The sequence below is a fragment of the Hippopotamus amphibius genome, chromosome 9 (assembly GCF_030028045.1).
Source record: "Hippopotamus amphibius kiboko isolate mHipAmp2 chromosome 9, mHipAmp2.hap2, whole genome shotgun sequence".
Classification (NCBI taxonomy): Eukaryota; Metazoa; Chordata; class Mammalia; order Artiodactyla; family Hippopotamidae; genus Hippopotamus; species Hippopotamus amphibius.
Window position 1 is genome coordinate 74,417,835 of NC_080194.1, and position 24,581 is coordinate 74,442,415.

Consider the following 24,581-nt stretch of genomic DNA (forward strand, 5'->3'; position numbering starts at 1 on the left):
GATACTACAACATACCTACCAGGAAGGCTAAAATACAAAAGAGAGAAAGTACCAAACACTGACAAGGATGTAAGATACATTGCTGGATGGAGAAGAGATAAACTGGCACAACTACTTTGGAAAACTTTTGGACACAACCTACTAAAGCTGAAGATAAGCATATCCTGTGATTATGTAATTCTGCTACTGGGTTTATATCCAAAAGAAATGCATAAAAAAATCTTCATTAAGAAACATGCACTATACCATTCATGGAAGCATTATCTGTAACAGTCCCAAACTAGAAGTTAATGAAATGTCAAAAGCAAGAATAAATAAATTTATGTTCATACAATGTAATACTATTGGCAGTAGAAATAAACTAAGACTCCATTACATTCAGATAGGGATGAATCTTACAAATAAAATGTTGAACAAAAGCCAGTACATAATATGTACATATTATATGATTCTATTTGTATAAAGTTCAAAATTAGGCAAACCCAATCTATGGCACAGTGAGTCAAGGTAGTGGTTAGTCTGGCTAGAGATGCCATGAATGGAAGGGAACATGAAGCTTCTGTGGCTCCTTCTGGGGGTCCTTGTAATGCTGTTTCTTGATGGAGATGCTGCTTATGCAGGTGTGTTCATTTTGAAAATGTTAAGTGTGTGTGTGTGTGTGTGCGCGTGCGTGCATGTGGACACTTTTCTGTATGTATCAACTTCAAAATACTTCAAAATTTTTTTCAAAACTGTTTTAGTATATTTATACAAAGATGACTATTTGAGCTTATGGAGAAAAAGAAAGAAAAATTAGTGAATGTAGAGGCTAGACTGTATGGTGTTTTTACTTACCTTTGTCCTGTAATGCAATTTGTTCCTTATGCAGTAATGCCACCTCCCGTCCCAAAGCTTTCTTCTGTCTTTCCAGTTCATTTCGAAGCACCAAAATTTTTAATTGCAGGCACTCACTTTCTTTTTTCTAAATAATTAAAAGCACATAAACCATGAATATAAAAGTTATGACTATGAATAACTGAACATTCACAATGTTTCAAAATGTGACTGGTTTAAAGCACTTTAATACTCATGTAACTTACAGATCTCTTGAGTAACTTAATTATCAGCACCTGTCATTTTAATGGAAAGAATACAGAGGTAAGCAAAGAATAAAGCAGAAATAAATCTAAAGTTTGGGAACAGTTCTTTCAAAGAACCTAAAAGACACTATAAAATTTCTCAGGCCTCTTTCCTGACACCACAATACAATAAGACACAAATTAATAATAAAAAAGAAATGGAGTTCTCAAAATATTAAACACAGAATTACCTTAGGACCCAGTAATTCCACTTTTAGATATATGTATATACCCAACCGAATCAAAAACATGTCCATACAAAAACGTGAATGTGAATGTTCATAGCAGCATTATTCATAATAGCCAAACAATGAAATCAATCCAAATGTCCACCATCTGACGAACAGATAAATAAAATGTGGTATATATACAATAGGATATTATTTGGCAATAACAAGAAATGAAGTACTGATACATGCTATTACATGGATGAATCTTGAACACATCATGCTAATTGAAAAAAAGCCAGTTTTAAAAGGCCACAGACTCTCTCTATATATGAAATTTCCCAAATAAGCAAATCCATAGAAACAAAAAGTAGATTTCCATCCTTACCAAGCTGAACCAAGGTGCTCTTTCAGAGAAAGAGCCAAGTAGGGACCTGGTGCTTTCATCCCTTCCAGATAGTAACTAACCAAGCCCCCTATAGTGTCAGTGGACACCACAGGGGGAGCCTGGAGCCTTGTTACAGCTTTAACAAGAGAACCCTCTCCCTCTCTGCTGGGTAATATCAGAGGAGGCCAAACAGAGAGTCAGAACTTTCACTATCACGCAGCGCTATTGAGGCCACCTTATTCCCTATTTGGGCAGCCGAACTCCCATTCCTAGTCAGCACTAACAAGTCCTCTTACACTCATACACACACACCTCTGCCACATGGGTGTCAATGGAAGCTTCTTGGGGAACTCGGACTTCCACCCCAACCGGGGAGTAATGAGATGGCGCCTCTTCCTTCCCTTACCAAAGGTGTCAGAAAAAGCCAGGTAAAATAGAAGGTTTAAATACGATCCAGAGACTCATTAACATAACACCCCAAATATACAAGTTTCAATCAAAGGTCACTCATCATACCAAGAACCAGGAAGATGTCAAAGTAAATAAAAAAGGATAATCAATAGATGCCAACACTTGAGACAGACAGACATGTTACAATTATCTGACTAAGATCAGAGAGCAGACATCACAAAAATGCTTCAATAGAAATTAAGAACCTATATGGGAACAGAATCTAAAAAAGAGTGGATATATGTATATGTATATGTATAACTGATTCACTTTGCTGTACAAAAGAAACTAAAACAACATTGTAAATCAACTATACTCCAATAAAAACTAATTTAAAAAAAGAAATTAAGAACATACTTGAGGGACTTCCCTGGTGTCACAGTGGTTAAGAATCATCCTGCCAATGCAGGGGACACGGGTTCAAGCCCTGGTCCAGGAAGATCCCACATGCCGTGGGGCAACTAAGCCCATGCGTCACAACTACTGAGCATGCATGCCACAGCTACTGAAGTCTGCATGCCTACAGCCCGTACTCTGCACAAGAGAAGCCACCTCAATGAGAAGCCCACGCACCACAATGAAGAGTAGCCCCCGCTTGCTGCAACTAGAGAAAGCCCACATGCAGTAATGAAGACCCAATGCAGCAAGAAAGGAAGAAAGGAAGGAAGGAAGAAAGGAAGGAAGAAAGAGAAAGAAAGAAAGAAAGAAAGAAAGAAAGAAAGAAAGAAAGAAAGAAAGAGAGAGAGAGAGAGAGAGAGAGAGAGAGAGAGAGAGAGAGAGAAAGAAAGAAAGAAAGAAAGAAAGAAAGAAAGAAAGAAAGAAAGAAAGAAAGAAAGAAAGAAAGAAAAAGAAAGAAAGAAAGAGAAAGAGAGAAAGAGAAAGAAAGAAGGAAAGAAAAAGGAAGGAAGGAAGGAATTTTGGGGGGGGGGAGAAAAAGAACATGCTTGAAACAAAAAAATAGAACATCTTGTCAAAGAAATAGAAAATCTCAATAAACAAAGTGGAGACCTAAAGCACTGAAATATAAAACTTAATGAATGAGCTCAACAGCAGAATAAAGGAAATAGAGAAAAGAATCTTTAATCTGAAAGACCGAACAACAGAAACTATCCAATTTAAACAATAGAGATAAAAATGAACAGAGCCTCAGGAATCTGTGGAATGAAACCAAAAGATCTAGCACTTTGTATCATTGATTACCAGGAAGAAAGGAGAAAGTGGGCAGGAATGAACAGTACTTGAAGAAAATAATGGCTAAAAACTTCTCAAATTAGGTAAAAGAAATAAACCTACAGATTCAAGAAGTTAGTGAACTTCTTGAATAAATTAAATGGAGAAAATCACAAAGTAAACAAAACCAAAAGCTGTGTTTTTGAAAAGGTCAATAAGCTATGAAAAGACATGGAAGAACCTCAAATGCATAGAAGCAAATCTGAAAAAGCTACAAATACTGTATGACTCCAACTATGCTACACTCTGAAAAAGGCAAAACTGTGGAGACAGTAAGAAGATCAGCAGTTGCCAGGTGTTCTGAGGGAGGGAAAAAAGCATAAATAGGTGAAGCACGTGGGATTTTTAGGCCAGTGAAACGATTCTCTATGATACTGTAATGGTGGATACATGGCATTGTGCCTTTGTCAAAACTCATAGAACTATACAACACAGAGAGTGAACCCTGACATAAACTACAGACTTCAGTTAATAACACTGTATTAATACTGATGCAACGACAGTAACAAACGTGCCACTCTAACACAAGATGTTAATAACAAAGGAAATGGGGGGGACTTTCTATACTTTCTGCACAATTTTTCTGTAGACCTAAAACTACCCCAAAACACAAAGTTCATTTTTTAAAAAGTGACAGAACTGTATCTCAAAAATGTCAATTTTACTGTATGTTCATTTAATAAAAAATTTCAGACACATTCTATCAAAAATACAATTAAGTTTGCTAAGTTTAACTTATCTTTCTATAAAAATATTTCCTACTTAAACCTATAAAACCATGGTTTAAACCTTACTCCGATTCCCTTTTAATCCAAATACCTTGCCAGAATTTGCTTCCAGATAAAATCTGAAATCCTACCCCCACAACGAACATATATGTGCCTGCACGTTTGCATTCGCACACAGTTACTGCACTATGAATGTATGTGCCCTGATCTCCTAGCCTTTATCAATAGTGTCAGTAATATGCTTTTCACGATTTTCCATGGCAAAAATATTAACCGAACAGTCTCCTTCCTAAGACATATACTAAGTAAAATTTTAATGGGGAGAAAAAAAGCATTTAAGTAAACTGAATAGGTTACTTAAGCCCTGGGATGAGCTGGTGTAAAACTTTAAAAGAAAAAAGTCAGCATCTCTATTTGATTCACAGACAACGAGGAAGCACGGGTACTTGGTGAGATGAGTAATGGTATGGCCTTGCTGAGGCAATGGACGTGGAAAATGACTTTCAGCAGCTGTGTGGAAAGTACTTTACAGCTGTCATTTCTCACCCAAAATGCTTTCTTCCTCATCTCTGAAATACTGATTCTAAACAGATGGTATGATCATATGTTAAAGACATTCAAGCCAAGAAAACAAGCAGTAAAGCTTATTTCCAATCATCATTATTATATTTGACTGGAAAGCTCTATGAAATATAAAACATTCCTAAGCAATTTCTTTCTGAAAGAATCAAATGTTTATGAAGGACCTACTATGTGCTACTAGATAAATGAGAAATGGTTTCTGCTTTCTAAGGGCTTGGGTCTAGTGGAGACAAAAGCCATTTTGCCCTGACAACTCCTTGTAAAAACAAAGACCAAAAGTCAATGAGGCTGTTTATCATAAAAGAAAGAGGAATCAAGAAACAGTTTGGGTTTCTTTGGTAATCCAGTAGTGTGATCAGTGTTTTTACATCACTGAGGGAAAAAAATATACAAATTCTTAGAAAGCAATCTTTTTCCACAGAGATGTGGTCAATTTCCTTAACTTCAATTTTTCCACAAAATATGTACGCTAGATTCGACCTACATAGAGGGGAAAAAAAAAAAAAAAAAAAAAACAGAGAAAAACAACTCTTTAGAGAACACACGGGTATGCACAGGTAGGGGGTGTTAATCTGCTCTATTTCAGGGTACATGCTCAAATTGGGTTATGTTTACTAGAATCAAAGAACTAAGGGTACAAGTTAGTCTGAATACTAAACTAATACAGGAAGGTGTGTGTATAGTGTGTTTGTGTCATGGTCCATGTGCAAAAACTGGCCCATTTACAGAAATATATCGAGTCATTCAAAACCAGGATTGTTGGCTCTAATTTCTGACGAGTAAACAAACTCTGCCAAAGTGGAATCTGGTTCTGCTTCCTTTCGAATGAATCTAAGTACTCAAAGATCTTAATGTTCCATAAGTATATCTCCTAATGGGTTTCTGCATTCTACTTATCTGTTTGCTTAAAGTATAGTTACTGTTATATGTGCATCTCCAATGGATCCCTTTTGATTGGATTTCAGTGTTTTTATATAACACTGTATCTGTTCTGAAAATCACAGATACATTCATCAATTTGCAAGCACATACACTCCTTTTCACGTGTCTTTACAAAGACAGTGACGGACAATGTTAAGAAGTCATTTCAGAATGGCAAGCCAATCTGTAAGTGACATATTAAAGTAAATTTTCTTCTTGTAGATTACACTAGAGCCAAAAAGGCTTAGGCAAAAGTTATCAACGCATGGTCCAGGATACCATGAGGTTTCCTAAGACCATTTCAGCGTCTGTGAGATCAAAAATATCTTCATAATAATACTCAGCTGCTATCTCCCCTTTTCACTGTCATTTTTCTCCTAATTGTATAGTGGAGTTTTCCTATCTGTGATATCACAACAGACTGACTGCAGAAGTAAATGTGAGGATTCATCTGTCTTTTATTAACCTAGGCATTATCAATAGCTATATACTAAATTCTTTGAGATCTTTACAATTTTTAGAGTATAAAGAGGTCTTGAGTGGTTTAGGGCATTACTCATATCAGTTTTCCCACCAAAAGTGGAAATAATTAACAATCTGAAAAAAAGTTTTAGAACTATGGCAGTTGTCCTGTAAGTTAACAAATTTGCTTTAAAATGTCACTTGCAGGTTGTTTCTATTATACCTATACCTGCTCGACCACTAAGAAAGGGCAAAATTTTCCTTAGAAAATATTTAATCCAATCCATCAAATTCATAGACTCAGTGGCAATATTAGGCCTAGAACCCAGGTCCAGCTAGGGAGATAAAGCAAAACTATATATAATAATAAAACATACAGGAAGTTTTGCTTTTGATATAAGAGAATAAGTACCTAACAAACTGGTCCTCCCAAAAATAACAGCTACAGACTCTAGATAAAATACAAAAAGCTACTACTTGAGGGTTCTAAAGATTGACCAACGGCAGGCAGATCTGGGGGTAATCTCAGAACCTGGTGCAAACAACCAATATGTGGAGTAAAACTCCCCTTTTCTGTGTCTTTGCCCTGAGGGTGTCTATGGTTAAATACCAACAGAAAGACAACTATCTTTCTGGCAGGAGAACCAGGGAAAGGAGATTAGGCAATCCAGGCCACCAGAATGGAGCAAGCCAGAGAATGCGGCAACCCAATTTCTATTTACATTCAATCTGAGCCTCTGAATCCTAAATCATACCTGCATGAGGCAAAGAGAGGGCAGCTGTGCCTAAGGATGAGCGTACTGAACTGAAATCTGAGCCAATGTCCATTGCAGGCATGACAGTTTGAGCCTAACCAAGTTAACTACTTGCAAACATTAAAACGTCGATATTCTTTGGTGCAAAGCAACAAAATCCAGCGATTTCACAAAATTACACTCACAACGTCCAGGGTACTATGCAATATCACCCAATATATGAAGAGACAGGAAAATGTGACTCACTATCTAGGGAAAAGACAACATATGCCAACTCTGAGATGACCCAGATGTTAAGATTATCAGACAAAGACACTAAAGTCACTATTATAAATATGCTAAGTGGAAAAAAAAGTTAAATATTCTCATAACGAATAAAAAGACATGAAATCTTGGCAGAGTATTTGAAAATGTTAAAAATCTGGGAGACTTCTGCTTCTAGTCAAGATGGAGTAGGCAACAGGAACACCGCCCAACTAATTTTACCAGGCTACCATAATCCTAATGCCAACCTAACAAATAATTTAAAACACTGCATCCCAATATCCATAATAAATATAGGCACAAAAACTCTTACATTATTACCAGATCAAATCTAGCAAGGTACACAAAAGATACTGTATATTATAACCACTGGTTTATTCCAGAAATGCAGTGTTAGTTAAACAGTTGAAATTAAATCAATGTAGTTCACTGTAGTAACAGAATCAAAAAGAAAATGCCGTTATCATTTATTTCAATAGATGCAGAAAAAACATCTGACAAAATTCAACGTCCATTCATGATAAAAATCCAGAAACTAGGAATAAGAGGGAACTTCCTAAAACCAGTAAAAGGCATTGCTAAGATTATATTTAATGGAGAAAGGATGAATAATTTCCCCTCATGATCAAGAACAAGTTAAAGGATTTCCATTTTTATCACTTTTATTCAACACTGTATTATATATCCTAGCTATTGAAATAAGGCAGAAAAACTAAAGTGCATAAAGCAGTCCAAGTTTGCAGGTATGACTGCTTACACAGAAAATCCCAAGAAATCTACAAAATAACTACTAGAACTTAAAAGTTAATATAACAAGATTGCAAAATGCAAGGTTACTAAATTAAAATAAATTGTATTCTTATATACTTGCAGGAAACAAATGAGAAACAAGATTTCAAAAACAATCCCATTTGCAATAATGCCAAAAACAAACAAAAAACCTCCCATAAAATACTTAGGAATAACACTAATAAAAGATGCCTAGAATCTCTACAGTGAAAGCTGCAAGATATTATTGAGAGAGTTGAAGAAAAAATCAAAATAAAAGACATATGCCATGTTCATGGAATGGAGAACTTGATATTAAGACTGCAATTCTCCACTAATTGATCTATAAATCCTAATCAAAATTCCAGCAGGCTTTTTTTTTTTTGGTAGAAACTGGTAAATTGATTCTCAAATTCACTTGTAAATACAAAGAACGTAGAAAACCCACAGGAATTTTTAAAAAGAACAAAGCTGGAGAACTTACCCCTGGCTATAATAATAAGGGAGTTTGTTATCTCACTTAACTCATAGAAAAACTTGAGATGGATCATAGATCTAAATGTAAAAACAAATTATAAAATTTCTAGGACAAAACACAGAACAAAATTCATGTGACTTTGGGTTAGGCATAGGTTTCTTAGAAAGAACACAAAAAACCCTAATCATAAAATAAAATTTAAAAAAACATTGGATTTCAACACATGGACACCAAGTGCGGAAAGCGGGGAGGGTTGAGGGGGAATGAATTGGGAGATTGGGATACCAAATTGTACACTCTAAGTATATGCTGTTTATTGTCTGTTAACTATATCTCAATAAATGTACTTTAAAAAAAAAACACACTGGATTTCAACAAACTTTAAAACTTTTTCTCTTTCGAAAGCATCATAAAGAACATAAAAAGGCAAGCCACAGACTGGAAGAAAACACTGCCAACACGCATATCAGAAATAGGACTTGTATCCAGAAACACACACACACACACACACACACACACACGCACGCACACACACACACAGAGTCTTTAACTACTACATAAGAAGACAAAAATCCCATTTAAAAACTAGAGAAAAAATCTGAACCTACTTGACAAGTAAGTACACAAGGACTGAAAAAATAAGCAAATAAACTGTGCTAATGATTTCTCACTATCAGAAAAAGATCTACAAATAAACAAAATGAGGGGGAAGACCAGAATAAACTCTGCTGTTAGAGTTGAATATATTAGTATGAACTCATGTTAATTTTAATACACAGAGAGACAGATATCTGTGTATACAAGCTCTGTCCACTGAGAGGGCCTAGAAGCAGTTACAACTCAGCAGCAACAAGCATACCCAGTGCCTGGATCTTGTTTCTAAATGCCATTATTCAATGAAAGGAACAGGATTCCTAGGAGAAATGGCTGATTCTAGGGCTGAGACAGGGAAAAATACCTGATGAGCCCCGATCACACAGTGCCAGAAATTAAGAACCTGTTTTAAAAGATAAACAAACAAAATAGAGATGAGGGCATGTCAAAAGGACACAGAAGCCAACTTGAAAGAGCTCTCAATGCCAGGGGTGAAGCAAGAAAATAAATAACACTGTATCAGATTGTAACCTAAAGCATAAAATAAATAGATACAAATCCATACTGATGAATGAATAAATAAATGGGTGGAGGGGGAAGAAGGGGCAAATCTTCCTCACAAAGAATTCCAAATAATGTGTGTTGACAGTCTCCCCTCGAGGAGGTGGAGCTTCAGTTCCCTCTTCTTCAGTGGAGGCTGGGCTTAGTATGCTGCTTTCAAAGAACTGAGTAAGGAAAGGGAACTGTAGAGCGCATAAACCTGGGAGACATTACCTGAGTGGAGTGATCAAGGTTACTATCAACAGTGATTAGTTATGGTGGTTTAAAAATAGGAAAGAATGAACAACTGTCAAAGATCAGAGAAGCCTAGGAAGTCATGATGACTAAAACCAACATGGTGTCCTAGACTGGATGCCGGAACAACAACAAAAAAGACATCAGAAACCAGTCTAATCACAACAAAACATCAGACAAACCCCAATCAAGGGGATATTATATAAAACAACTGACCCAGTAATCCTTAAAACTGTCAAAGTTATCAAAAAAAATCAAAGTCTGAGGAATTTTCACAACCATAGTTACTAAAAGCAGTACAGTTCCCTGGATGAGATCCTGGAACAGAAAAGGGACATTAGGTAAAAATTGAGGAAATCTGAATAAAGCATGGCTTTTTAGTTAATGATGATTTGTCAATACAGGTTCATTAATTGTGACAAAGCTACCTAAGGTAAGATGTTAATAATAGGAGAAATATGGGTGTGGGGTTTACAGGGTAACTCTCTGTCCTATCTTTGTAATAATTCTATAAATCTAAAACCGTTGTAAACTAAAAATGACATAGTGGAAACACTGGTGAAACCTGAATAAAATCCACAGTCAATAGTAATGTATCAATGTTCATTTCTTGGTTTGATGATATACCAAGTCATATGTACCATGTCAAATGTAACATGGTTATGCAAGAAGTTAACACTAGGGAAACTGGATGAAAGGTGTATGGAAACTTTCTGAACTATGTTTGCAAGTTTTCTGTAAATCTAAATAAAGTTTTTCTAATGGGCAAAAATATTTAAAATTACACCTCTTAAAAGATACACGAGTAACCAATAAAGATATGAAAAAGGTTCATAATGAAATACAATTATAAACCAGAATAAGAAAGTACTACATACCCAGTTGCTAAAATTAAAAAGACCAACCTCTTAAGTGAAATGGACAAATCCCTCAAAGACATAAGCTACCAAAGCCTACTCAAGAAGTAGCTAACTTCAGTAACACTTCAACTATTAAAGAACTGAATTCCTAACTCAAAGCCCACAAGGAAGACTCCAGGCCCAGATGGCTTCACTGGTAAATTCTACCAACCTTTATGAAATAATTCCAGTTCTACATTTACTCTTCCAGAAAATAGAGGAAACACTTCCCAATTCACTAGTTGCGGCCAACATGACCCCAACAAAACCAAACGATGGGATGATGAGAAAACAAAACTTCATGTGGATCAATAGTCCACATGAATATAGATGTAAAAATCCTTTACAAAATTTTAGCAAATTGAATCTAGAAATATACATAAAAAGAATAATTCATCATGAACCAGAGGGGCTTTCCTTAGGAATCCTAAGTTGGAATAACATTCAAAAATCAATCAACAATTCATAATATGAGAAAAACATAAAATTATCTCAAAAGATATAAGGCAATTTGACAGAATCCAAAATATTTAAGCAAAAATTCAAAATGACAACAGCAGAAATGTCCCAAAAAACTGTAATTAAATGCCCCCCAAATTATGTTGGACATTGATGAGAAGATAAAGTTTTGAAAGTCATCAAGTATGAACCCAATTTCTTCTAACAGTTAATTACATTTGATCTTAGAAGGTAATCTGATTTCTTGCCACATCAAATATGCCTTGACTGTATTTATACTTAGGGTAAAATTAAAGTTAATTCTTATACATTGAAAATGCTTGGGTTGAAGTATAATGACCTTGGGCCAATTTGGAAAAGGAATGAAGAAAAAATGATAATAGTAAGGGCTTCTAATTTACTACAGGTAAATCTTACAGTACATAACGAACAAGTACATGGTATTACTCCCCGAAAGGAGACAAGTAAACCAAAATTTCTTTCTCTATTTGTCAAATGATCATGGGAAAGTTGCTTACTTTCTTTAGATCTCATTTTCCTTTTCTTTTAAAAAGAGGAGATTACATGAGATTCAGTCCTAAATTCGACAAATATTTATTGGGCACCTACTATGTGTCAAACACTTCTCTAGCCACTGAGAAGTACAGCCGTGAGGAAAAAAAAAATAGACAAAAATTCCTCTCCTCACAGGGTTTAGAGAGACAGACAAATAAAATACATATGTAAAGTGTATAGCATGTTAAAGGGTAATAAATACTATGGAGAAAAACAAAGCAGGGAAGAGGACACAATGTACTGAGGGGAGTGTGGTTTTAAGTGAGGTTATAAGGGAACTAGATTTCTAGGTTCACTTTCAATTCAAAAATCCAATGATTTTCTTACATGTTGACTAGGCCACCTAAAAACACACAGTGAACCTCTGAATCTTACCTCTTTAAACTCATACAGTCTATCACCTTGCTCTGCGTGTCACCACTTATATTTTAGAAAAATAGGATTAAACATACATTTTTCCATACTGAGACAAAGCATATGCTGTCACTTAATGAAATAAGTAATTTCCCAGTCTTGCCTTGAGAGAGGAAAATAAGAAAAAACCTAGCAATTTCTCCTCAGACAAAGGCTCTAAAAATGTGGTATTTTTGTACACTTACAGAAAGGATTAAAATTAGCTATTTTTTCTCTTCCTCCAATATATTTGTGGCCTGCAGTTTGGTCCTTTATTGCACCTAAGTTACAACAAGAGGTAGTTTAACAGCTTCTCCAAAGTGGAAGATTTTCCATAGGAGTGAAAAGTTATACGAATAAATTACTGCAACTACCATATTTTGTATGCTTGCTGTGTGCCAGGTACAGCACTAGCCATTTTAAATATTAGGTTGAACTATATGACGCTGCCATGTATAGGTCAAAGTCAGCAGTTTTATATAGATTAAATACTTTATCATCCATCAATTTCAAATTCCACGAGAAAGAAGTCTGTGTAGGTTAACTGCAATGTTGCTTTTCTTTAGTTCATCCACTGAATTATTATCTCAGACAAATCTTACAGGTAATGGAGCTTTTGACTGGGGACACAAAGACCTTGTGCCAAGTTGATAGCCCTATGAATGACGACTGGAAGACACTGCCTATCTGTGGTATTGAGTTTGTGCAAACACTTAAAAATTTTTACTTCAGACTTAATTTGAGGATTTGAGTTTTAAGTATCATATCCATAGCACAAATTTCATCAAAAGCTATCATTAGCACTGTGGCTTCATTTAGAGAAAAGCTGCATTTATTAGTTATATCCACTATTCTGCTTAAAAAGATAGAATCTTCGTTCCAAAATTAATATTTTTTTCTCCACTAGGAAGAGTATAAACCAACCCCCAAATTATACTAATATCTTAAATCTGTCCATTTGGATTAGATTTTCTATTTCCTTGGAAATACCTCATTTAAAGAATCTTTCCCCAAAGAGAACACTATCCATAAACTAACCTATTAAATTCAATCCAAATAATTTTAAATTCATCTTTTAAAAGAAGATTAGTATCTAAAGTTTATTATTTTTTTCTTTTAGCAGCTATTTTTCATTCACTATACAGTTTGTGTCTAGAGTTCACATTTATAAGACATTAATAAAATAGCTTTTGATTATCTTCTAAGTAATTGTAAGTAATCTAAAGTTTCAACTAGCCATAAAAAGTCAGGCATTTTGTATGTTACACTATTAGCAGATGGGAAAGTTTATTTCTAACATTTAAATGCCAACAGATGTCTCAGTGAAACACTGAGAGAGAGAGAAAAAGAAAAGAATAGAAAAGAAACAAAGAAAAATCTACCTGAAGTTTTTTTGGGGGGGGGAAAGGGAAATTAATACAAGAAGAATATGGTGATCACATTTAAAAATCAAGGAATTTAAATAGGTTAATATATAAAAACGTACCAGCTCATTGCTTGTAGATGTGAGTCTTAGTTTTTCTTCAATTTCCTTTCCAATTTTCTGAACAGTTACCTGAGTCTGTTTAATTGCACACTGGGCTCTATGAAGCCTAGAAATAAAAGTTGTAGAAAAATTTAAGTGAGTTAACTATAAAGTCAACACAGAGCCACAAGCATAAATGGAACAAAATGAGGACGTTTCCACGATAAACAGAATTAATAATGAATTCAAACTGATCATTTCACAATTCCCTAGCATATTTACAACAGGGAAATAACAGGAGTTACAATAGGTTCTAAAGCCACCCTTTTTTACCCATCTGACTGCCTGTGATGTATTGAGAGCTAAAATGAGGAACTCACAGGAATCTGAAAGAAACCTTAGAAAATAATCTGATTGAATCCTCTCATTTTACAGATGGGAAACTGAGGCCCAGAGAAATTAGGTGCATTACTAAAGTCACCAAAAACAAGCACTACTATGAAAGCTGACTATTACTTATGGGTATCCATAAAGAAAAAAAAATTAACAATAATCCCAAGTTAAGGAGACTGAACTAAAGCAGCAACCCCTTTGAAACAAGGAGCACTGAAAAAATTAAGAGCTATTTTTTTTTTTTGCTTTAATTATGGGTTTGTGCTTTCCTTTGTCTTTGTCTTCAAATATAGCTTATATATTCTGTATACATGCACATATTAAAAATGGTCATTTTCTACATTTTCATGTAGAAAAATCATTAGGAATCCACAAAACAACTACTAGAACAAATAATATCACAGGATACAATGTAAACAAACATTCAGTTATATTTCTATATATGGGTAAATAATTTCAAAATCCCAGTCGGCTTTGTTTTTGTGTGTGTGTTTCTTTTTGTAGAAATTAAGAAGCTGATACTATAAATTATATAGAAAAACAAAGAATCTAGAAGAGATAAACCAATCTTTAAATCTGCCAGATTTCAAGACTTCCTTTTTATAAAGCTACATAATCAAAACAATATGGTACTGGCATAAGGATCAAAAAAGAGATCAATGGGACAGAATAAATAGTATAGAAACAGACCTACACATATATGACCAATTGATTTTGGACAAAGGAACCTTAGGCAGATTAATGGAAAAAGGAAAGTTTTTTAAGCAAATGGTGCTGGAATACTGGATAAACACAGCTGGGGCAAAAAAATGAATCTCATTCCCTACCTCACAGCACACAAAAAAATTCAAGGAGATTGTAGTGAACATAAAAACTAGAATCATAAAATCTGTAGAAGAAAACACAGGAGAATCTCTTGCAACCTTGGGGTAGGCAAATGTTTCTTAGAAGAGACATAAAAAGCACTAATCATAAAACTAAAAATGGATAAATTGGGCATTGCCAAAATAAAAAATGTCTGTTCATCTAAAGATGCTCTTAAGAAGATATAAAAGCAGCCCACGGACTGGGAGAAAATACTCGCAAAACATCAATTCGACAAAGTACTGTGTCTGGAGTATATAAAGAACTCTTACAAACCAGTAACAAAGAGACAACCCGATTAAAAATGGGCAAAAGAGTGAAACACTTCATTAAAGAAGATATAAGAGGGGCCAATAAGCACAGGAAAAGGTGCACAAAAATCTTAGTCATCATGGAAATGAGAATTAAAATCGTAATGAGATACCATTTCTCACCTGTTAGAATAACAAAAATTAAAATGATGACACCTAATGCTAACAAGGATACGGAGCAACTGAAACTTGCATGCACTGGTGGTAAAAGTATAAAATAGTATCATCACTCTGGAAAACTGTTTCTTATAAAGTTATACATACATCTAACCTATGACCCAGTATTTCTATCTCTTACCATTTACTCAAGAAATATAAAAGCACATCCACAAGAAGATATGTATGTTCACAGAAAACAATCCAAATGTCTATCAAACAGGAGAATTAATAAGCAAATTGTGGTATACTCATACAATGAAATTCTACCCAGCAGTAAAAAGGAACACAACACTGATATACACAGCAATGTGAATGAATCTCAGAAACATTATGCTGAGTGAAAAAGCCAGGAACAAAAAAGTACATACTATATGATTCCATTTAAACAAAGTTCAAGAACAGGTAAAAGCAATCTATGGTGACAGAAAAATCAAGAGTGGCTAGCTGCCTGTGTGAGGCAGGACCGACTGGTAGAGAGCAAGGCAAACAAAGGAACTATCTGCGGTGATGAAAATGTTCCATGCCTTGACTGGGGTGAGGGATACATGAGTATACATAAAATTTAAACTTAAAATCTAAGTATTTCAGTGTATGTAAATTTTACTTCAGTTTCTAAAAAATGATCAACTATCCTAACCTGAAAGTTATTCTATATATGAGGATGCTAATTTTATTACGAAGTTGATGGCATCAATACCTCTGCCAACATTATTATTATGACACCTTGCACTAAAAATATTCATGACATATTCTGCACTTTCAGAAACTGCCTGATAGTTACTGAGGATTTCTTAGGTCATCTAAAAAGGAGTAAGTCCTATGAGATTACTTATGAGATCAGTTCTTCTGCTCAGGACTCCAAAGGAATCCAATAGAGGAGCTTATTCTCCATACTGTTGCCTCCTGCTCTGGGTGTGTATGTGTACACACTCTCTTGACAGCAATACTCTGCTATAAAGGTGACTCTAAAGAAATTTAAAAGCAAGGAAAGGCCCTTTGTGATGTGGTTCCAGTCTCATTTTCTGATATTCTTACCTTGCTTGTGCAACTCCAGCAATACTGAACTATTAACAACTCTCCAAACACATCATGCCATTTCCTTCTTCTGTACCTTTGAATGAGCTGTTTTATCTGCCTGTAAGTTTCCCTCTCTCTTAACAGATAAGTACACTCCTAAATCCACTAAGAGGCAGCTCAAGCATACCTTCTTCTTCAAAGGACTTCCCCAACTACTCCAGACAGGTAGAGGAACTTCTCCTTATGGAGATCCACAGCATCATGTATACCATAACACTAACAAAGATTATAGAACCACACTTTACAGAAACTATTTCTTTACTAGATCTTTTTGAGGGGAAAAAAAACCCCCTCATTTTTTCACGTACATTCCCAGTGCTTAGCACAGAATGTGGCACAAAGGCACTCAAAACATATTGCTGTCAACTAATGCCTGCATATAAAAGTACAGTCCCATGATTTTGATTATTTCTATTGATATCAGTGAAGGATTGAAAGGTTAACGTAATAGTTTTCTATATGTATAACTTCAAAATATATTCAAAACAAAAATCACATAAAGACCGTCATTCTGGCAAGAAACAAGCAATTTCTACTAAAAATGTTATCAGAATTCTAATTTGATAGGCATTATCAGCCCAAAGTAGAAATCAACAAAACAGCCTGTTACTTTAAAAGGAGGGAAAATGCTGCCTAAAACTCACTAGTACTATGCAAACAACCTTGTCAAATGTTAAAGACTTTAAAAATAAAAATGATTCATGACCATAATTAATGTATGACTTCAACTATTTGGCTCTCACTGCCCCAGACGCTTTCTGATCTTACCTTAGGGGCTTAAAACACACAGACAGAGTCACATTTCCTCCAATCTTCACTGTTATCCAAACAGGCTTTCAGAGCCCCTGCTACATCAAGACAGAACTAATAACGTCCCCCTTTCAAACCCAACAGGAGAATAAAAGTTTGAAGTGTTTAGGCTTTTAAACATAACATGGGACATCCTGATTCCCCTGGGGGTGAAGAGGTGAAGGACTAACAAGAAAAGAAACAACTGCTTTACCTCCAAACCAGCTAGCCAGTTTCAGAGGAATGTTTCTTGATTTTTCAAACTATGAAATGGTACTATAGAGAAATATAAATCATCCAGTCATCTGGGTGATTAGTCAACACCATCACTAACACTCTCAAGCTGAAATAAAACTTATCATCACTAGTGTGGGGAGGAGGGGGATCAAGTAGCTATCTGATAGGTATTCTGGTTATAGCAAATAGATGCGTATTACCACAATATGTTTTGAGATAACAGTAAAATTGAAAGTGGGCTAAAAACAAAGCTCTGCAGCTAGATATTGCTGTGAATGTAAAGATACACTGAATAAAAGGTATTATGTCAAATAAATATTGAGACCATACCTATCAAATATTAACAGTAATCTCAGTAAAAGAGAAGTTAGGAAACAATTTTTGTCTACTTAGTATTGATCATTTCACATCTGAATGCTGCATTCAATTTTAAGATGATGAATGACAAATTAGAGCACCTTAGAAAGTCAGTGAAGTATAGCTCCCTGTGGCTTGCAGGGAGAGTTTAAAAGGGAAAAGAATATATAGGAAAAAATAGGATTCTACTGAGAGAAACAGATACATTGTCATTAATGATTTTGTATTCCATGTGAAGGAGCTTAGATTTTTATTCTGAAAGCATTAGGAAACTACTAAAAAGTTTTAAGCCAATAAAGATTTAATTACATTTGCACTTTAGAAATATCTTTCTTCCTGTAATTAGGTGACTGAGATACAGAGAAACAAGACTGTAAACAGGAAGATTAGTAGGAGATTATTTTAACAGTCCTAGTAAAAGTTTAGGCATTGTCCTAAATTAAAACAGGAACAGAAAGGATGATGTGGATGTGAAAAGTTAGAGAGGAGATACAAAAAATTATGCCTGCGAACAAATTACCAATGCAAGAGAAGACATCACCACAGATCCTACGAACATTTAAAGGGAATTAAGGAAAATTATGAACACTATCCCAATCAATTTAACGACTTAGATAAAACAGTTAAGTTGCTTAAAAACCACAAGTATCCAAAGCAAACAAATAAAATAGACAATCTGAATAGTTGTTATCAGTTAAAGAAGCTAAATTTATAATTAAAAACCTTCTCACACAGAAAACTCTACATTCAGATGGCTTCACTGGTGAAATACTAGTCTTAACAAAAATCTTTCAAAGAAGAAGGAACACTTTTCAATTTGTTTTAAGGGACCAGGATAATCTTCATAACCAAAACATCACAAGAAAAGAAAGTTACAGATGATACAAAAATCATTAATAAAATTAGCAAATCAAATCTAGTAATATATGGGGACTTCCCTGGTGGTGCAGTGGTTAAGAATCTGCCTGCCAATGCAGGGGACACGGGTTTGATCCCTGGTCAGGGAAGATCCCACATGCTGCGGAGCAACTAAGTCTGTGAGCCACAACTACTGAGCCCATGTGCTGCAACTACTAAAGCCCAACTCTGCAATGAAGAATAGCCCCCGCTCACCACAACTAGAGAAAGCCCACGTGCAGCAACGAAGATGCAAAACGCAGCCCCAAAACATCAATCAATCTAAGAATATGTGAGAAAGATAATATATCTTGATCAAGTAGATTTATCTGAGGAGTACAAGGTTGATTTAACATTTGAAAATCTATTGTGGGGGCTTCTCTGGTAGCACAGTGGTTAAGAATCCGCCTTCTAATGCAGGGGACATGGGTTTGATCCTGGGGCTGGGAAGACGCCACCTACCTCGGAGCAACTAAGCCCTGGAGTCACAACTACTGAGCCCAGTGCCACAACTACTGAAGCCTGCGCACCTGTGCACCACAACAAAGAGTAGCCCCAACTCACCACAACCAGAGAAAGCCCGTGCACAGCAACAGAGACCCAACACAGCCAAAAATAAAATAAATTTAAAAAAATAAAATTTAAAAAAAAAAAGAAAGAAAATCAATTGTGACAGAATGAGAGAGAAAAAAACGTATCCTTATGTCAAAAGATGCCCCCAAAAAAGCATATGATAAAATTCAATACCTGTCTGGGCTTCCCTGGTGGCGCAGTGGTTAAGAATCTGCCTGCCAATATACGGGACATGGGTTTAGATCCCACAAGCCTTGGAGCAACTAAACCCGTGTGCCACAACTACTGAGCCTGCGCACCTAGAGCCCGTGCTCCACAACAAGAGAAGCCACCGCACTGAGAAGCTCAGGCACCACAACAAAGAGTAGCCCCCACTCGCCACAACTAGAGAAAGCCTGTGTGCAGCAACGAAGACCCAATGCAGCCAATAAAAAAATAAATATTCAATGCCTGTTAATGATTTAAAACAGAAAACTCTCAAACTAAGGAAAAAGGAGAGCTTCCTCAATCTGATAAAGGATTTATACTAAAAATCTACAGGGAATACTTAAGATGAGGAACAAAAAATGTCTAGTTTTACAACTCTATTCAACACTGTACTCAAGATCCAACCCATTGTAATAAGGCGATTTTAAAAAGTCATAAATTGAGACTCCTCTGGTGGCGCAGTGGTTAAGAATCTGCCTGCCAATGCAGGGGACACAGTTCATCCCTGGTCTGTGAAGATCCCACATGCCATGGAGCAACTAAGCTGGTGCACCACAACCACTGAGCCTGCGCTCTAGAGCCCACAAGCCACAACTATTGGGCCCACATGCTACAACTACTGAAGCCCATGCACCTAGAGCCCGTGCTCCACAACAAGAGAAGCCACCGCAATGAGAACCCCGCACACCACAACGAGAAGCCCGCACACCACAGTGAAGAGTAGCCCCCACTCTCTGCAACTAGAGAAAGCCTGCATGCAACAACGAAGACCCAACTCAGCCAATAAATAAATAAATAACTTTTTTTAAAAAAGTCATAAATATAGGAAAGGAAGAAGCAAAAATGTCTATTCACAGATGCTATATGATTGTGTACACAGGAAAAAAATTTTAACCTATAATCAAACTAAAAATAAACTTAGCAAGATTGCAAGATTCCAGGTTAATACACAAAAATCAATTGGTATTTTTATATAATATCAACAAATACCTAGGAACAAACCTAATGAAAGATGGGAAAGACCTGTACACTGAAAACTTACAAAACACTGTTGAGAGAAATTTAAAAACAACCTAAACAAATGGAGCCATGTACTATTTCATAGACTGGAGGTAAGAAGTAAAATCTCCACCTAAATTTATCTAGAGTCAACCTCAATCAACAGCCTAGCAGTCTTGTTTTTGTTCATTGACAAGCTGACTTGAAAATTGATATGGAAATATAAAAGTCCTAGAATAGCCAAGAAAAAGTTGAAGAACAAAGCTGGGAGGCTTACACTACCAGATTTTATGACATCATAAAGCTAACTTGTAAAGCAACAGCAGCTGCACAAGGCTAAACAGATAGATTGATGAAACAGAAATCAGAATATAGAAATAGACCTGTTCATATATAATCAATTTATATTTTGGTTAGGGAAAGAAAAGCTTTGTTAACAAACAACACTAAAGTAACTGGATATCAATATGGGAAAAAATGAACCTTAATCTCTCAGATCATACATAAAAATTAATTTGAAATGATCAAAGACTTAAATGTAAAAGCTAAAACTATTAAGCCACTAAAATAATGTGTAGGAAAGTACATTCATGACCTTGGGTTAGGCAAAGATTTCCTAAATAGTATACAAAAAGTACTAGCCATAAAATAAAAACCTGATATAGCATACTTTATCAAAATTTAAAACTACTCATCAAAAGACATTACTGAGAAAATGAAAAAATTAAGTCACAGAGTGAGAAAAAATATATATATACATATAAATATATCTGACAAAGGATTTGTATTTTTAATGTATACGAAGAATTCCTACAGCTAAACAATAAAAACCAAACAACCCAATAAATAAAAAAGGGCAAAATATTTAAACAAACACTTCACAAAAGAAGATATAAGAATGGCCAATAAGCACATAAAATGGTGCTCAATATCATTAGTCATCAAAGAATTAAAAATTAAAATCAAAATGATATACCAGTACAAATCTACTGTAATGGCTAGAATTTACAAAACTGACATTACCAAGTGATGTCAAGGAGTAGAGCAACTGGAACTTTGAAACGCTGGTGGGATTCTAAAATTATATAACTACTTTGGAAACTGGTAATTTCTAATAAATGAGACATACACCTATCATATGAGCAGGAAGCTCCACCCTTACTTAGGTATAAGAGAAATGAAAGCATGTGACCACAAAAGACTTCTTTTTTTCTTCCAGTTTTATTGAAATATAATTGGCATACAGCACTGTTTGGTGAACATCCATCATCTCATATAGATATAAAATAAAAGAAAATGAAAAAAATTTTTTTCCTTGCAATGAAAACTCTTAAGATTTACTCTCTTAACAACTTCCACATATAATACAGCAGTGTTAATTATATTACTCATGTTGCACATTATATCCTTAGTATTTACTTATCTTTATAACTGAAAGTTTGTACCTTTTGACCACCTTCATCCAATTCCCCCTCCTCCAACTCCCGACAGAAGTCTGGAAAGATATTCCTAGCAGCTTTATTTATAACAGCCAAAAAGTGTAAACCACTCCTGGAGAGGGTATAGGGAAAAGGGAACCCTCCCACACTGTTGGTGGGAATGTAAATTGGTACAGCCATTGCGGAGAACAGTATGGAGGTTCCTTAAAAAACTAAAAATAGAGTTGCTATATGATCCACCAATCCCACTCCTGGGCATATATCCAGAGAAAACTGTAATTCAAAAAGATACATGCACCCCAGTATTCTTAGCAGCACTATTTACAACAGCCAAGACACGGAAGCAACCTAGGACAGATGAATGGATTAAGAAGATGTGGTACCTAAAAACAATGGAATATTACTCAGCCATAAAAAAGAATGAAATAATGCTATCTGCAGCAACATGGATGGATCTAGAGATTATCATACTAAGTGAAGTAAATCAGAGAAAGACAAATATCATATGATACCACTTACATGTGGAATCTAAAAAAATGATACAAATGAACTTACTTAAAAAATAGAAATAGACTCGAAGACATAGAAAACAAATTTATGGTTACCAAAGGGGAAGTGGGGGAGGAATAAATTGGGAATTTTGGATTAACAGATACACACTCTATATATAAAATAGATAAACAACAAGGATCTACTCTATAGCACAAGGTAAAGAACTCAAATGTCCGTCAACAACATAATGCATAAACAAATTGTGGTGTATTCACAGAAAAAACCACTCACAGCAATAAAAAGGGACAAACTACTAATCTATACAACAATATGGATAACTTTCAAAAGTTTGCTGAACAAAAGAGTATACCGTATGGTTCCATTTATAAGTTCAAGAATAGGAAAAGCTAATAAATGAGGAGGCAATAAAAAAGTCTTTGACTCAACCAGGGATGGGGGGCAAGGGTAAGAGTGACTGGCAAAGTGGTATGAGGGAACTTTCTGGAACGTGAAAAATATTCTGTATCTTCACTGAATGATGACCACGAGGGTGTGTATATTTGTCAAAATTCATCAGACTGTACACTCAAGTTCTCTGAATTTTGTTACATAAATTATACTGCAAAAGAAAAAAAGAGATCACTGGTATATGGCTTGGGGAACCAGGAAAACGGTGATGTCATTTATTGAAAGGGTGGACAGGGGATGAGCAGTTTGAGAAGAAAGTTCTGCTTTCAGTTTGAGGCGCCTGTGCAACATCCGAGAGGAGGTGTTGAGTCTGGGTTGAACACAAGGATCTGGAGCTTAGGAGACAGATCTTGGCTGAAGATAAAAAATATGGCAATCATTAGCACACAGATGGTTATTAATGCTATGAAAGTAATGACATCATTCTGGAAGACTGTGAGAATGAGAGAGAACAGAGCCTAGAACAGAATACCGAAGAACATCAATTTTTAAGGGATTAAAAATAAAGAAATAAAAGCAAAAAATTTGACCCAGAATTCCAGAGAAGCAGAAGGACAGCTGGGAGAGTTGGCGTTACAGCAGTCAAAGGAACAGAATGTCTCAAGGAAGTAATAATCACTGTCATAAAATCAAGTAACCTGAGGCCTAGACAGTATCTACAGATTTAGCAACAAGGACTTGATTAAAGCTGTTTTAAATCTATTCACCTCTATGTCTACTGCCACCATCATCTTCTACCTAACCAGCAGCCTCCTAACTGGTTTCTAAGCTTCAACTCTTGCTCTTCTTAATTCCAGTCTCTACTTAGTGCCAAAGGTAACCCTGTTCATCATTTGGTCAGTACTAATTGTAGCTTACCTGCCTGGTCTCCATAATACCTGCCTTATAGAGCCATATCCTTAGTCTGATATCGCCTATATCACTATGCATGTTGCAACATGCCAACAACTTTTCTAGATTGGGAAGCAGAATATAAAGACTAAAAACTCTGTCCCAACCAGTAACACAGCCCAGTACTCCAGGTTTCTCTTCTTACAGGCTAAGAGAGATCGTAAAGTTCTCTTTACATTGCAATTACAGAGGCTCTAATACATGTTTGCGATTATATTCCCTTAGAGACAACTATAGAAATATCACAATCTACAAACTTATAATTTAAAAGAGTAGTGCTGTATAATATAGCTAGGCATAACCACTTTACCTTTCTTCATCTCTGATAGACATGAAATGTTTTACTCTAGGCTCTAAATAATAGCTAGTGTTAATAGCTAGTGTTTGTCTATACAATGCCTTTCATTACATAATACATCTAAAGGTAGTTAACATATATGTACTTCTAGTCATGTTTATAATACTTTCCATCAATGATACAAGGATTTTCCTGGTGACTGAAAAGGCTATGACCTATAATTTTTTCCACACTAAATACAATTTTCAATATTTTTTTTAGAATTCTAGTCAAATAAATCTAGACACCACAACAGTCATGACTCACCACCGTGCTCCAAACTTCTGACCTAAAGAAATCACTAAATAACACATGGGTATTGTCTTAAGCCACTAAATTTATGGTAATTTATTATCCATCAATAGAAAATACTCTCTTCCAATCCAAATACTGACTACCTTGCTTTCAAGGCCAGCTCAAATCTCTTCATTATTTCATTTACAGAGCACATTATCACATTAGTCAAGATAATGTGTGCACTTTATAAATCTTTAGCCTAATCCTTTATCTGACAATAATCAACACATTTTAATTTACTCACCCATCCTATCTTCACTCTGAGCACCTTCCATGTTGCTAATACTGAGTCTGGTATTGAGAGAAAAGTCATTGGAGACAGT

The 24,581-nt window shown here is 35.4% G+C and overlaps 1 protein-coding gene across 1 annotated transcript in view; it reads right to left on the bottom strand.

Annotated features, from left to right (window-relative positions):
• UVRAG (UV radiation resistance associated) overlaps positions 1 to 24,581 on the bottom strand; it is a 320,954-nt gene that overhangs the window by 155,024 nt on the left and 141,349 nt on the right. The window contains exons 7-8 of the mRNA XM_057750060.1: positions 13,493 to 13,598; positions 835 to 961 (exon numbers count right to left, since the gene is read on the bottom strand). Coding sequence (XP_057606043.1) covers positions 835 to 961; positions 13,493 to 13,598 — 233 coding nt within the window. The remainder of the gene's footprint in view (positions 1 to 834; positions 962 to 13,492; positions 13,599 to 24,581) is intronic.